The sequence below is a fragment of the Schistocerca piceifrons genome, chromosome 1 (assembly GCF_021461385.2).
Source record: "Schistocerca piceifrons isolate TAMUIC-IGC-003096 chromosome 1, iqSchPice1.1, whole genome shotgun sequence".
Taxonomy (NCBI): Eukaryota; Metazoa; Arthropoda; class Insecta; order Orthoptera; family Acrididae; genus Schistocerca; species Schistocerca piceifrons.
In genome coordinates, this window is record NC_060138.1 from 120,722,141 (window position 1) to 120,736,376 (window position 14,236).

At 41.3% G+C, this 14,236-nt stretch overlaps 1 protein-coding gene across 1 annotated transcript in view; it reads left to right on the forward strand.

Moving 5' to 3' along the window:
* LOC124787216 (KAT8 regulatory NSL complex subunit 1) overlaps positions 1-14,236 on the forward strand; it is a 265,281-nt gene that overhangs the window by 429 nt on the left and 250,616 nt on the right. Inside the window, exon 2 of the mRNA XM_047254326.1 lies at positions 89-1,896. Coding sequence (XP_047110282.1) covers positions 443-1,896 — 1,454 coding nt within the window. The 5' untranslated portion in view covers positions 89-442. The remainder of the gene's footprint in view (positions 1-88; positions 1,897-14,236) is intronic.

The window sequence follows — 14,236 nt, forward strand, 5'->3', positions numbered from 1 at the left end:
TGCATGCAATTTTATGATTGTTGTTTTTCCATGAACTGTATTCGAAGTATTTCAGCGTATTCTGAAGTCGTTGTTTTCTGTTTTGCAGTACTTGGAATAACGAGCTGTACGATCAATGCTCTGAGATTAGAATCTTGGAGCCGACCCGGAATGGAATTCGCCGGTGGTAGAAGATTCTTTCACTTACATGTGTCCAGTGTAAAAAGTGATATTGGAATGAGCGCGTGTGTTAAATATGTAACGTGTGACATGTAACGCTACCACGAGATAATTTTCCCTAGGCCTTATGCACTTTTTTTCCAAGTTTGTGTTTGTTTTTGAAGTTTGCGAAATAACTTGGGAGTTTTGTTCATGTATAAATTACCTTTAAATTGTGATAAAAAGATAACGATACCGGCACACGTTTTAAGAACATTTTCGATGAATGTGACCCCATGGATGAATGGGTGTAAGATTCGCCTCCCTGAGGCATTCGGATGTTGTCATGGCACCAGCTCTGACAGAAGCTGGACAGTCACAGAACTTCAAATTGCCGTCAGCACACACTTCCCCTTCGTCTCCAATTGGAGTATCGTATAATGGACACAAACATGTTTCAGCATCTCCGTTCTTGTCAGATGACGATGTATACAAAATAGCTACTTCTAACAAAACGACTAAGAATAAGAAGTTTCCTAACTGCGCGAATGGATTCAGAAGCGGTTTTCTGAAATTCTCAGCAGATGCAGGTTCTCTAGCATATGATAATTTGAAAACTTTGGCAATTGCTTCTGAGTTGTTGAATAAACGTGCAGATTTATCAGAAGGCATTCTGAAAGTCTCAGAAGGAGAGAGTGGTGGGATAGAGCATCTTAGAATGAATTATAGCGACCCATCTATGGGGGACAACAAAAGTAAAATGGGTTTGCAGAAGAGCAGTACAGCAATACGGTCTTTGGAGAGTGGGAGATTAAATAGACTTGAAAGTGATGTAAATAAAGTAGATAATCAAATAAAAATCTTTAATCCAACAGTGACACGGAATTCAAAAAAGAATGAAACCGTCAACTGCACCTCCCTGACTAAAAGAAACAGTCTTCCCCCGACAACCAGTGTATCAAGAAGTTCAGGTGCGATGGTTAATTCTAGGCGTAAGACTAGTACGGAAGTGTTAGGGTCTAACAACGACAATGCAAAAGCTAGTTTCGAAACGCCGCGTGGCGCAGACGAAACTTTTGAACACGAATTCTTGAGTAACGTAATGGAGTTGTGTGTCGATGACACAAAGGGGTTCACTTCTGACGATAGAGCAGGTGTTACTAAGGAAACAATTGAAGCTTTACGTAAGAAGCAGCATGAAGTAGAACGAAGATGTGATTTCTTGGCTAGGCGAATAAGAATGTTTCAAGCAAAAATAATGGTCTCGTGTGCTGAACGTCAAGTGAACAACTTTATTGCGTATTCGTATGAAAATATGAAACAAAACTCCCATAAAGACTTAGGCAGTGGAGAATGTAGTTCAGCGGCTGTTACGCCAAGTGAATGTGATAGTGCGTGCGCGTCAGTTGCTTCAAACGACAGGCAGAGTGCTTCGCTAAAGGCAGCATCTACGTTTTACAAGAGCTATGATATCAATCAAGTTTCAACTTCCACCAGCCGGCAAGGAAGCCGAAAATACAGTGGTATCAGTGCGGAGTGTACTACTACTTCAGCTTCAGCTACCGCCGTTAGTGGTCCTCAACTTAGGTTGAGTCCGGATGTGGTAAAAGAACTGGATAGTGTGTCTGGTCAGTTACATACGCAGCTCAAGTTTGTGCAGAATGAATTAGATTCGGACGTCACTGCAAGCAGTTCTGGAGGAGAGAGTTGTGATGAATTCCTGACGAATGAAGACAGTAACCAGCACACGTTACCGATGTAAGTACAAATATTTATTTTCCTCCTAATACTTGGTCGTAAATTAGGGAGCCGTATTTGCAACAGCATAGGTACAAGTGACAAGATTTAAAAGCTAACACACGATGTTGTAACTGGTCTTAGTCTCCCCCCTCCATCCACCCCCTTGCGTTCATTGTTTACATATTCCCTCGGTTGATCGATTAATGTGACGCGTGAATTTTTGTTGTAAATTAGACAATATTTACTTTCCCACGTATAAATTTTACGAAGAGGACTAGGCTCTGTGGTTTGCTCAGAAGTATAGCTACATGTGCATAATTATTAGGCTATGGAACACACCAATGCACCGACATTCTATTAATTTGGTTAAATGCTATCGCCTGTTAAGTAAACTGTGAAGAAATCGTTATCAAAACAGTAGGTTCTCATTTTTCCCCACAAGTTAAAGATAATTGATGGGAAACCACTGTAATAGAGACTAATTTTCAAACCTGTAGCGTGGGCATCAGTGGCTTGCCGTCTACCATGTTGGTATTTTGGTTGAAATTAGTAAGTTTTAAAATGTAGTGTCCTGAATGGGGGTGGGGGAACGCTGGAGTCACGCAGAATGAATGGCAGAAAAGCTCGCTACAGTCATTTATTTGTATTCAGTTGGACCACAGTTTGAGTTGGTTTCTTAAACTGACATCTTAACCAGTCCAGTAAAATAGCGCAACTTAAGGAACAAGAAAAAGTCTTGAGCATTTTATATAGTGTCATATTGAGGTTGTTTCTTTTGTTATTATTATTTTTCATGTTAATGGTACGTCCGTAAGCGTGGAATGACCAATATGAAAGTTGCTATATATTCCTTGTATCCAAAGTCACGTACTGCTGTGTATGCCCATGTTGTTTAGGTCTCGCAGGTGTAGAGTAACTTTCGTTTCTATATGAAATGACATATGTAATTTACAAAGAACTTAGTGTAAGGTTGTGTCGTCAGGTTCCTGAAATTAGAATTTTTACCTTGTAGCTAAACCATTCGTTTCCTCTCTATTTTTATTTAGTTTTTAAATAAATCTTTTCGGCGCAATCACTTGAGCCTTTCAAATTGCCATTAGCGGTTTCGATCAGCCAGTATATAAAAAGATACAAAGGAACGTAGCATAATCTATAAAATCTGCCACTTAATTATCTGCATTGAATGGGGGAAATAGGTCAGATCTCTTCATTATTGTTGACTGACTACGAACGACATAATTTTACAAGTATTGTACTAAATAGATCTGTTAATGCATTGAATTTGTTTGCACAGTTTAACGAAAGCTGAAGTTAGAATTTGTATCTATTTACAAGCGTAAGAAACTTAACATTGCTGAGAATAATATGAAGGTTAAAACGATTTCCATATTTAACAGTGCCAAAATTATTTCTTTGCGAAGAGTAGCTAAGTAGTATATTAGTTAGCCGTTGTCAATTTTCCATGATTAGTTTTTCCTGTGATGGTAACGGAAATAAAAAGTAAAATCAATAGGGAGATATTATGACGTCGCGAAATCTGTGCTTTCCGCAAACGAATATTGGAAAAGCGTTGGAACTATGACCAGCGGTTTTTAATGCGGCAGCAAACACGTGCTCGTGATGACAGTACGGCAACGCTGGACGGGTGGGTCCGACAAGGCTCCTACGATAAACAGAGCTCGCGCGGCTGTCACCGCTTACTTCCTTTTCAGTTTCGCGGCAGAGAAGATATGGAGTGAGGCTGTATGCCTTAACGTCGACACCGCTTCCGCTTGAGTTGTGCGCGAGCTCCTTGTCTAAAGGATCGTTGCGTTGTGTTTAACCTGACTAGTACTTACCAAACTTTGAAGTAATACTCTTTGTTTTGAAGGTGGTGTAACAGTTTTCCATATTTAACACAGTTAAAATTTAATCAAAAACAGTTTCCACCTTGAGCCATTACCATAATTCATTGAGTAGAGTCTATACGGAAAGTAATGCGATTTGATCTCTGGTGCAGAATATAGCAGAAATATGAAGCTACTTTAACTGATAACATATGTTCAATAATACTTGCCTTTGCCGAAAAAATATTGGTGATTAATGATCCTCCTGGTATGACTGAAAACTGGTATACTACGGAAGATTGAGTTTCGTGTAGCGAAAATTTGTCATAGGACGAGACCATGATTCACTCCCATGTATATGGATGGGCGAGTTGATGATGTATCCAAAACTTTTGTATATTGCTGAGTGCCGTAATATATTCCCCGAAGACAATCCCCTTGGTTTAAATTAGCAGTTTGTTGTTCTTTCATTTCCAGGTACCTATTGTCACTGGTGTAAATGCTCAGTTAAGTTTTTCACACTGGCTAATTTACGGTATTGCTGCTCAGTAGTGTTGCATTTGAACTTTGCATTCACTAATCATTCAATATCTTACGTCATACAGATTGCATAAGCGTAAGTTCGGATTTGTCTGCTGTATATAAATGAATAACTGTTCATCGGCACTGATTATCGTTGTGAAGCGTAAAAGGAAAAACCTAGCCATTAAGTTGCTGACGACACTTTCCCTAAGAGACAACGCTGCAATAATTATTTCTACTGTACAGCTATCGCCAACAATACAAACGCCCGAAGGCAAAAGGTGTTATGTGATAGGCTATGGCAATATATCGGCTCAGATACTTTCCAATGGAATTATGAAATAAGCCGAAACATTTTTATTATAACAACACTTTGTTTGTATATCCCCCACCCCTTCCGTAATAAAACATCAGATATGTGTAATGCAGTGAATAATGTTTCTAATACTTTTTTAATTCATCGGGAGCGGACAAGCGGAATGTCTTCGAAGTTTCCTGAAAGGCAATGTAGTATTTTTCTAAGCATGTGATTGTCACATTTCGAGTGTAACTCATTGCATAGTCGTACTTGTTCACATCATAATCAAGCTCCCCGAAATGGCGTGGCAAACTCGTTGCACTTTCAGATTTATTGAGAATTAACGTTACTGGCTAGCAGTAAGCGAGCCGGGGACTTTGTAATAAATTACAACTTGCGTTTAATTTGAATAAATGTAAGTGTATCTTTAAGCAGAGTCGCACTGCACAATTAGCAATAAAGTTCCATGAACAGTCGCCTGTGGAGATCGGATAAGAGTCACCAGAGCTGCCAGTCCACTATTACTGCAGTGTGAGAGATTGACCCCAGATCGGACTAAGAGAGTACTGGAGATAAATGGGCAACAGTATGGGTCTCAGGCACATTTGATGACTAACTTGACAGGCGCAAAGAGAGAGACCAACCATTCTGCGGACGTTTAAGAAAAAGTGCCCGTACAGCCTAATACGAATAATCTGGGACTATACTGCGCCTCGTACATATCGCTCCCGTAGTGACCGCAAATGACAGATGAATAATTCTTTGTTCCCCCCGTACACGAATGGAATGGGAAGAAACCCTACTATCCGCACGTTACAGTTCGAAGTAGTTTCCGCCACGGACTTCGCAGTCGTTTGCGGATTATGGTTGTAAATCAAGAAAGGGGTGACGCCAGCAGATGGTGTTGCAATAGAAGCCAAGTGTGGTGTTGTACAAATAGAAATGACTAAACTTTTTACAGAATGTTCATGAACAAATGAAATTCCTCACACTGCTGCAATTACCTTCACTAGAAATGAGACAGACAAGAGTTTTAAATAAACTTATTTACCATCGACATCTCTCTGTAATGTAGAATGTATCAACTACAATTTTCACTCAGTGCAGACGTAAACCGTTATCAGCAATTTATTTGTCCAAGGATCATTTTAAAATGACACAGGACCTACTGGCTTGATACAAGCTAAACATGAGGAGAAACAGGACTGGTGACATGACGATGACCTTCTTGAAGGAAATTGGTTAAGAAAACTAAAATCAGGATTGCCAGACATATCATGAGCCTCTGTGAAATGCTAGTCAGGTAAAGGAGCCACATGACATTTCAGAAAGCTTCAGTTCATTTCAACGAAATGTGTACCTACAGACCATGGGAAACAATTGGTTAGTGTGTGATAGTATGCTGAAGAATATTTACGTGCTATTACTTCCAGTAGACTTCATGGTGGGTTAGGAATTAAAATAGAGTCAAGAAAAAGAGATCTGGTATCTCCATCTCTTTGTTCCTGAGCCCTCTTTCAGTTTAACTTTATCACAATCTCAGTCTGGCTAAAGCTGTTGCATACTCCAGTACCATTAAAACTAGTCTCGTGGAATACCTGTTAATGGAACACCCAGTAGTATTGCTGCTGCCATTACTGTCTAGTGTCGATGAAGTTCAGTGTTGATCTCTACTAAAACAGACAGGTAAACGAACAAATGGATCGTGAAGAGACTGATGTGGAGATATAATTACGAACATGACGAAAATGCAATAGACTCGCACTGGACATGTAGAGAGGTGAATGGACGGATCAAATGTCTCACAATCGATGTAGCCGAACTAAAGCTATTGCATACTTAATCACCATAACTAGACGCAACCGTGTTACACTGAAGAAAGGTCTCTACTAGATTCAGAGATGTGAAAAAGACAGATACAGCGATCTAATGAATGGTGGACAGACAGGAAACATTCAGGAGCTTCATAAAAGTGTACCGGTGTCAAAATTGGAATAAATAAACATGACGTTCACTTGATTTATAAACAAACGGAGAATGAAAATTTCCATAATCTAAACATTAGTGTTGTCGGGCTGAAATTACCTTGTGTATAGAGTAGAAATATTTTTTTTTCCTAATTTTTGGTCAATTGTCAATTTTCACAAGCAGGTCCTTGTAAACCAGGCTTAGAAAAGTACTTATGGCTCTTTTTAGTTTGATTTTGCATTGCGAATCATTAGCAACATTCTGTAATATAAATCGTACTGTGCTGCCTGTATATAGGCTCCTCTTCTAGGTGGTTGTTTTGTGCACTATTATTAATATCTGGTAAATATTAATGTTGTTATGCTATTGAGAACATGCGGAGCATTACCAGTTAAGTAGAATCATATTAGGATGAGGACGTCAGAAACACCTTAGCGGGTTATGCAACCGGGTTTTATATAGTTCATGACGTACTCAACTTGTCCATAATTTTCAAAAAAGAAAATGCGTCCAGTCAATTTCATTATACCCATGTAGCCCTTGGCATCGGAAACTGTGAAGCCAAGCTGTTAGCGTAATACTACTCACATTTTTCTCTCCATAACTACACCTTTGTTCATTATTCCAAGGGCTGTACAGATTGCGAACTTTGGTCCTCAAAATCTCTTTCCCCCTCCCCCCCTTATCTCCCTCTTGGCGGAACATGAGATGAGGCTGACGATTGCACTGAAACACGGGATCATATAAGGTCGTCCTGGAAAACCTCTGTTGACATTTTATGTAAGCAGCTGACTAACGGAGTTTTTAAGAAAGCCGTGGTCTTCGCGATTTCCTTGCCATCATGTAGTCCTAAGATAACGTTTTTCTACATATTTGACTTTGGCAGTTGAAAGCTCCCTGATGTGGTAGAATAATCTTTGCGGGGATGTTATTAAATTAGTTATTTATCTAAGGCCGTATGTCGAGGCCTCTTATCTTCCAATGCGCCAAACCTCATGTGCAGGTAGATCGTGGGTGGCCCGGAATTACCATGGACAGCTTCTGACCGCTACGTTTTTTTGTTTCGTGATATTTTATTCAGCCCCGAAAAGCGAAATGAACTCCACTGTGTACCTTCCTATGGGATGGAAAGCTACACGAGCCAGAACTCTTGCATTGTTGCTGTGCTTTGTTTCTTATTTGTGGGTCTTAAGTGGTCTCTCAGACGTTTGCGTGTCGTGTTTTTGTTGAATGTCACCTTTTGTGTGTGGCGTAAAAGCTGAATTATTTGTGAAACATGTTTATGGATTAGGGTCTCGTAATAGATGACAATTTTCTATTCCATTCATTTAAAATTAAAATGCAATAAAGTTTCTCCCTACATAGAATTATTGAGTGCAATAGTCGTTCTACTTTGTAACGACGAGTAGGAAATTCAAAGTTTATTTCACGTCCAATATTCCGTAGCTGAAACGTATTTTTCCGTAAAGTAAAATTGCGAATCTATACCATCGCCGGGAAGATAATCTGTGCTCGAAGAGAAAAGTATGTTATTTTAGTAGTACTTAAAATACAGTATATAGCAATTGTTTTTTATTTTTAGTTGTCCAGTTGTTAAAATCCTACGAAGTATTTTTAAAAAACCTAAAATTTCCTTGGCCTGCTTCCAAGAAATGTAATGAACAACAGAGTCATGAAAATATATTTTCACCAAAATTATAGTTAAAAATGAAAAGCTCGTCTGAAAGACCCCTCCATAGTAATTGTGATCGTATCATCCATAGCAGATATCGAAAAGAAAAGTAGAAGTATCGAAATAGACATAGGTGTAAGACATTGGCCACCAAAAGTATGTGGAATTAGAGGACCCTACAGCAGTGAAAGGAGTCGTAACGTTTCGACTTTCTAGTGGAGGAACTCTGAGTGTACGTAAAATAGGCCACCTTATACCATTTACTTTCTTTGCTGGAATAGCTCGTGTCTGCATTTCATAATTAGTGTCCAAAGTGTTTGATCATTTGGATTAGACACAATGCTTGTTAGACAGGAAGGCTGTATGTCCGTCTTAGACTTACTAGGTCCGTCTTAGACTTGCTAGTAAGAGTTGGTATCAGTCTTCGAAATGACGGTGACATAATTCTATTCTGAAGCTACTCGCGAGAGCGCTGCGGTATTTGGGAAGCAGCGCGCTGAGCCGGCTGGAGAGACCAAGGTCACTTTCGAGGTCATCGAGACACGTGATCAAGACAGCACGCTTTGTTCACCAAGTGACGCGGCCGAACTGAGCCGCTACACACTGCAGATTCAGTAGTGGCTGGTTATGAGCACACTGAGCGTTTTGACTAGATAAGGTCAAAACACCACTGTTGGTCGGACAACGTGTGGCTATTTTTCCCATTAACGTTAAACTGGTGCAGACTTCTTTCCATCTTACAGATACGGCCAGCATTAACAACTAAACTAAAGAAACTCTTTCCGTAAAAACTGAATCTTGTGTAAGTTGTAAAATATGTTCCTTTAATTAATGTAAAAAAATTGTGTATAGGTTTCACGTAAATTCAGTTACACGCACTTATTTTGCCTTGTCTTATGTTCCACAGCTTCTGTTTCTTTCTTGGATGCATGGAAGCAATTAAGAACGACTGTGCCCAAAGGATAATTTTTTTCAATTTGAACTCCTATGGAAATACTTTCTCTCCATGGAATCCCGATATTGGTTTTGGGTGTCTGGTATTTTGCCGTGTGAACTTTTACTTTCGCCCAGTGACAAAGCTTTTTGTCTGTGAAAATACCTCGTGTAGCTGTGGGTCAGTCAGTAACGGACTTCACTGCGTGATTTTTGATAGGACAACAATACGTTCAGCAGCCAGCCAGAAAATGTTCAATGAAGTGCAATCATCAAGGCCGTATTCTGATTGCTATCTACTTTACGCATAAATTTTAATCCTGGTACTGGTCATGCACCATACGGGTTTTACATGTTACATCAGTTTTATGAATATGGTTATTGCTATTGATTATGAATTCGGGGAGACCATGCATTGAAACAGTATTTGTACATTAGGGAAAGGTTAACGTTCTCTCCTTAGTGCACAAATCCAATTTACAAAGTAAAGAGTGACAAGAATGAAGTCCAATCAGCTATTTACCACAGTCAGAAAAAGCAAGAGCTATATTTCTTTCTTCACTACCTCATGTTGCTGATCCTCCAGCCATCCATCCCACATGAAGAACCGAGATTAAATTCTTTAATTACGACGACAATCCAGGACTTTGATTAAAAAGTTGTGCTAACTGTTTAGCCTCAAATCCGCGCCCGGTCACTAGCTTCAGGTTTTCCATGATTTTCCCAAATCACTCTACCAGGCAGATGCTTTGATTTTGCCTCTGAAACTGCATTGTCGACTTCTTTCCCCATCCCCGACACATCTCGAGTTTGTGCTCATCTCTAATAAGCTCGACGTCGCTGCGAAATTAACGGAAATTATTTTCAGAAATAGAAGTAGAACTATTCAGAGAAGCAAAAATTCTGTGGTACTCTTAAGAGCAGCTTGAGAAGCGGTTTATTACGTGTGTGTTGTTCCCATCACAGATTACGTCAATATAAAGGCACTGATACTTACACATGTCTTTTCATGTTTGAATATGAAAGTATTCTACCAGTAGTGGAATAAAGAAACCAATTACACTTCTATTTTTTTCATATATATATATATATATATATATATATATATATAATATAAAGGTAATTCCATGCCAATTGGTCTAAGGGTGCTCACCCTACCCCCTCAAATTTTGATAAAATTTCTACAGATGGACATACATATATGTCTTACATGAAGCTACATCAGATTCCACCCTGGTTAGTATTATGGTGGACCACTAGCTATTCTTCTGTAAATTCCAGTTTTTTCATGTTGTGGCAGTTATGAATAAATAAAGACGTTGTTCATGCTCTAAGACGACTTGTGTGGTGAAGCTTGATTGCGCTCAACTTAGTAGGTACAACTGCCTAGTTTTAACATGTGCTCATTGTACAGCAGATTTATCGAAGTTTGTTGTCAAAGCCGCTCATACATCTTGTCTCAGATTTGGATGATGATTTGGTAGCTTGTGGCTATGACAGTGACAGTCCGATGCTGATTTTTTTCCTCAGTTGCATCTAGCCAGCATATCGTGGGGCTGTGCAAGAGGGGTCCTGACTACTCACATTATTCAGAATTATCCAACATTAAAGTTCATTCAAGAACTTCATGAGTTTTGTCTGATTTTCAAAAGCCCGATCTCAAAAAGTGTCCCCTCGGATTTGATTTGCCTTCTCACCATTGAGAAGACCTCATTTTGTTTGATCAAAAAGAGTTTTTCGTTTTTGAGACAAAACAGTTCAGAAGCATGTTTTGACTCCTACACTGTTCAAATGAATTAAGCGGAACACTAGCATCACCCTCTGATATGTTAAAATCTATTTTGATATAGGCAGTACCTGTGGTCTTAGTACGCGGCTTGAGATCTTTGGTTTCAATGTAGGGAACAATTTAAATCATTCACCATTGCGCACTACAGTTTCAGGTGAACGCTCAGAAGGGAATGAGTACTGGTATTCCGGTGTTGTCCAGTGAGGTACAGAGATGGCAGTTATCACTTATGGACGTTGTATTCGACCAAGTACGTGCAGTCCGACATGGTAATGGAGTGGATGTTGCAAGTGTGGCATGTTTGACCCAAAAAGGATGGACTTTGTCGTGCTGCTGTTGATGCCAGTGTCTCTCCAGGACGTCATCCATAGGTTATGGACACGCTACGGGGAGACAGGTCAGTAAACAAGGCGTATTGGATAAGATCGCCGACGCATTACAGCCTCACGTGAGGACCGGGTTACGAGAAAGGACCTTACGACCCAGATGTCCTGTTAGAGTACGCTGCTTGACACAATATCTTGTAGCTCGCATTCAGTTTCTACCGTTCCCCGGTCAACACGCAACTTCATGACTGAAACATGTTATTCACAGATGAGTTCAGATATCCTCTGACGCAAGATGGTGGCAGTGTTCATGAGCGATGACCCGTAATGAGCGGTACGAGAAATTTTGACCGGGAAATGGACAGATTTCCAAGATTCTGTGATGTCATAGAGAGACTTCATTGTTATCCACAGTCGCCGTACCGCAAGGCAGTACATCGATAAGAGCCTGTTGGACCATGTGATGGCTGCTGCACACGGTGTTGCCCCAGAATAGCTTCTAATGCCGGAGCCCATATGGCAGGCGCCAGCAGGGATATCTTGCGAAGCCTGGACATGCAGTAATGGAATGGCTGGTGTTGAGTCCCAACCTAAACCCCATCGTGCATATGTGAGACATGCTTGACCGTCGTGTTCATGGTAGGACTGCTGAAAATATCAGGAAACCTATATTAAAAATCTTTACCTACCCTCGATATAACTGGAAAAAAGTTCGATATTTCGACGGGAAAGAAAATATCGGCTATACATTGTAAGTATACTGCCGGTTTTAGAGCTGTATATTTAACTATAGATTTATTCTTAAGGCGGGTCCACACTGAGCGCTCCACGCTGCTGCACCCCACGCACAGCTGTAACAGAGAGGAGTGCGCCGTCCGCGCCCCGCCGCGCCGCTCCGAGGCACGCACTGTGTTCCAGTTGGAGCGCGCGCGTGGTCTGAAGATGGAGCGAGCCGAAACCTCGTCTAAACCAGCGCGTGCAAACGCGCCGCTTCCTTTTGATGTACCGACAAAAGCCGGAAAACTGCGCGGCACGACGCGGCGCAGCGCGGTTCGCCGTCCACACTGAGCGCGCAGAGCCGTTTCGCGCGGCGCGCTCAGTGTGGACCCGCCTTTAAATATTCTGTACAACAATAGGTTATCAGCCTACTTATCCACGCTTGGTGTTAACCACTTTGCTAACAATGGTTACTGCATGTAAGTAGCACAATAAAAACAGTCAGCATCAAATATTCGGTGATGAGGACGAAGCTATGGAGAGCAAAGGAAAAAATTCGGACATCGTGCAATATGCCCAAGACGAGTATGTTCCGAGTGAGGTCTGAAGGGATGGCAAGAGACTCACCATAGTTTAATAGCCGTGTTAGGGAACTTAAAACGAAGAGAACCTCATCTCAGATTCAAAAGAAGTAGAAACCTAGCCGACAGACAAAAGCTGAACGAAGCGAGAATCAGCGTAGGGAGAGCAATAAGACAAGCGTTCAATGATTTTCAAAGTAAAACTTTGTCAACCGATCTGATTAAAACACTACGAGGTTTCTGGTCGTATGTAAAATCAGTAGTGGGTCAAAATCATCTGTTCATTCACTCAGTGACCATATTTGCACCGAAACGGAAGATAACAGAGAGAAGGCCGAAATACTGAATTCGGTCTTCCGAAATTATTTTGCCACGAAAGATCGTAAGGCGGTCCCGCCTTTCGGTTGTCGAACGATGTTGAAACAAGAACAATGGCTTGTAGGAACATTTTTTATGCTCAATAATCGTGACTTTTTGGAGAATGAAAATCTTCTGTAAAAATCAAGGATTTCGAAAACAGAGATCCTGTGAAACTCAGTAGGACGACTCAGTGGTACAAAAGTACCCTCTGCCTCACACCATTGGGTGGCTTGCGGATTGTGATGTGTATATGTAGATGAAAAGGTGTCAGATGGATACGACATTCGGTTTCGTCACATATTGGATTTACGCGGAACACTTCATGTCAAGTGCCAGCGACCTTAGAAGTTTCATTGCGTAGTGAAGTTAAACCACACACACACACACACACACACACACACACACACACACTACAGTGCAATTGGACTGTTACTTTGTGCCACCCCTGATTGCTTCATACAGTCAAATAAAGAGGCTGGACATGATGAAACCTCAAAAAGTGGTAATACTCATTAACACAGTGAAAGTAAAGTTATGTTGTATTAAAAATATTTACCGAAAGTTGCAAAAATATATAGCCTAATTTAAAATGAAAATATCGATATTTTATCAACAGCCCAAGTTATTGTGTCGTCGTCGTCGTCCTCCCATGCGGACCCAGGGGTTAGAATAGGCCCGAGGCCTGTCGTAAGAGGCGACTAAAAGGAGTCTATCACCTTTCGGCCTTTGTGTGTTGGTCCCCTGTAGGGTTTGACCTCCATTTTTTCAAAATTTTCCCGAAGAGCGAGCCAATTTGGGAAGGGCATCATGCCCATCATGCATTGAGATCTTTAGGCCACTAGCTTGTCATGGCATTGCAGTCCCCCTCATCCTCCATCTCTTGAGCGAGTACACCTTCGTGGGTGCGTTTTCCTCACACACTATGCAGCGTCGTTTTCTGGGCCGACGAAGGCCATGGAATTCTGTGCACCTCGTATCCAGCACGGTAGCCAGTCCGTTGTGGTGGGGCCGCCATGTACCCTGTTGGCTGTAGCCCCCTGACCACACAGGGATCGCTCTACTGATATCTGCGCCGTATACTCCCCACGTATGCCACAGATAGAGGCCCATCACCCTTCGGCGTCGGGACTCCTAGCAATGGCCATCCTGCCAGGTGGCCTTTGCTGTGGTGGGGTGGCGCCTGTGGGGAGGACCCCTGGTCGGACTGGGTGGCATCAGGGCGGATGACGCGCGATGAAGCTGGTGATAAAACGCCAGCAGTCTCTAAGCGTTCTAAATCTCAGTGCAATGCAAGGAAGTATGATCCTAAATTGCTCCCCTCCCTGGCCACACCATGGGAGGAACACCAGGCTAAGGATGGCAGCGA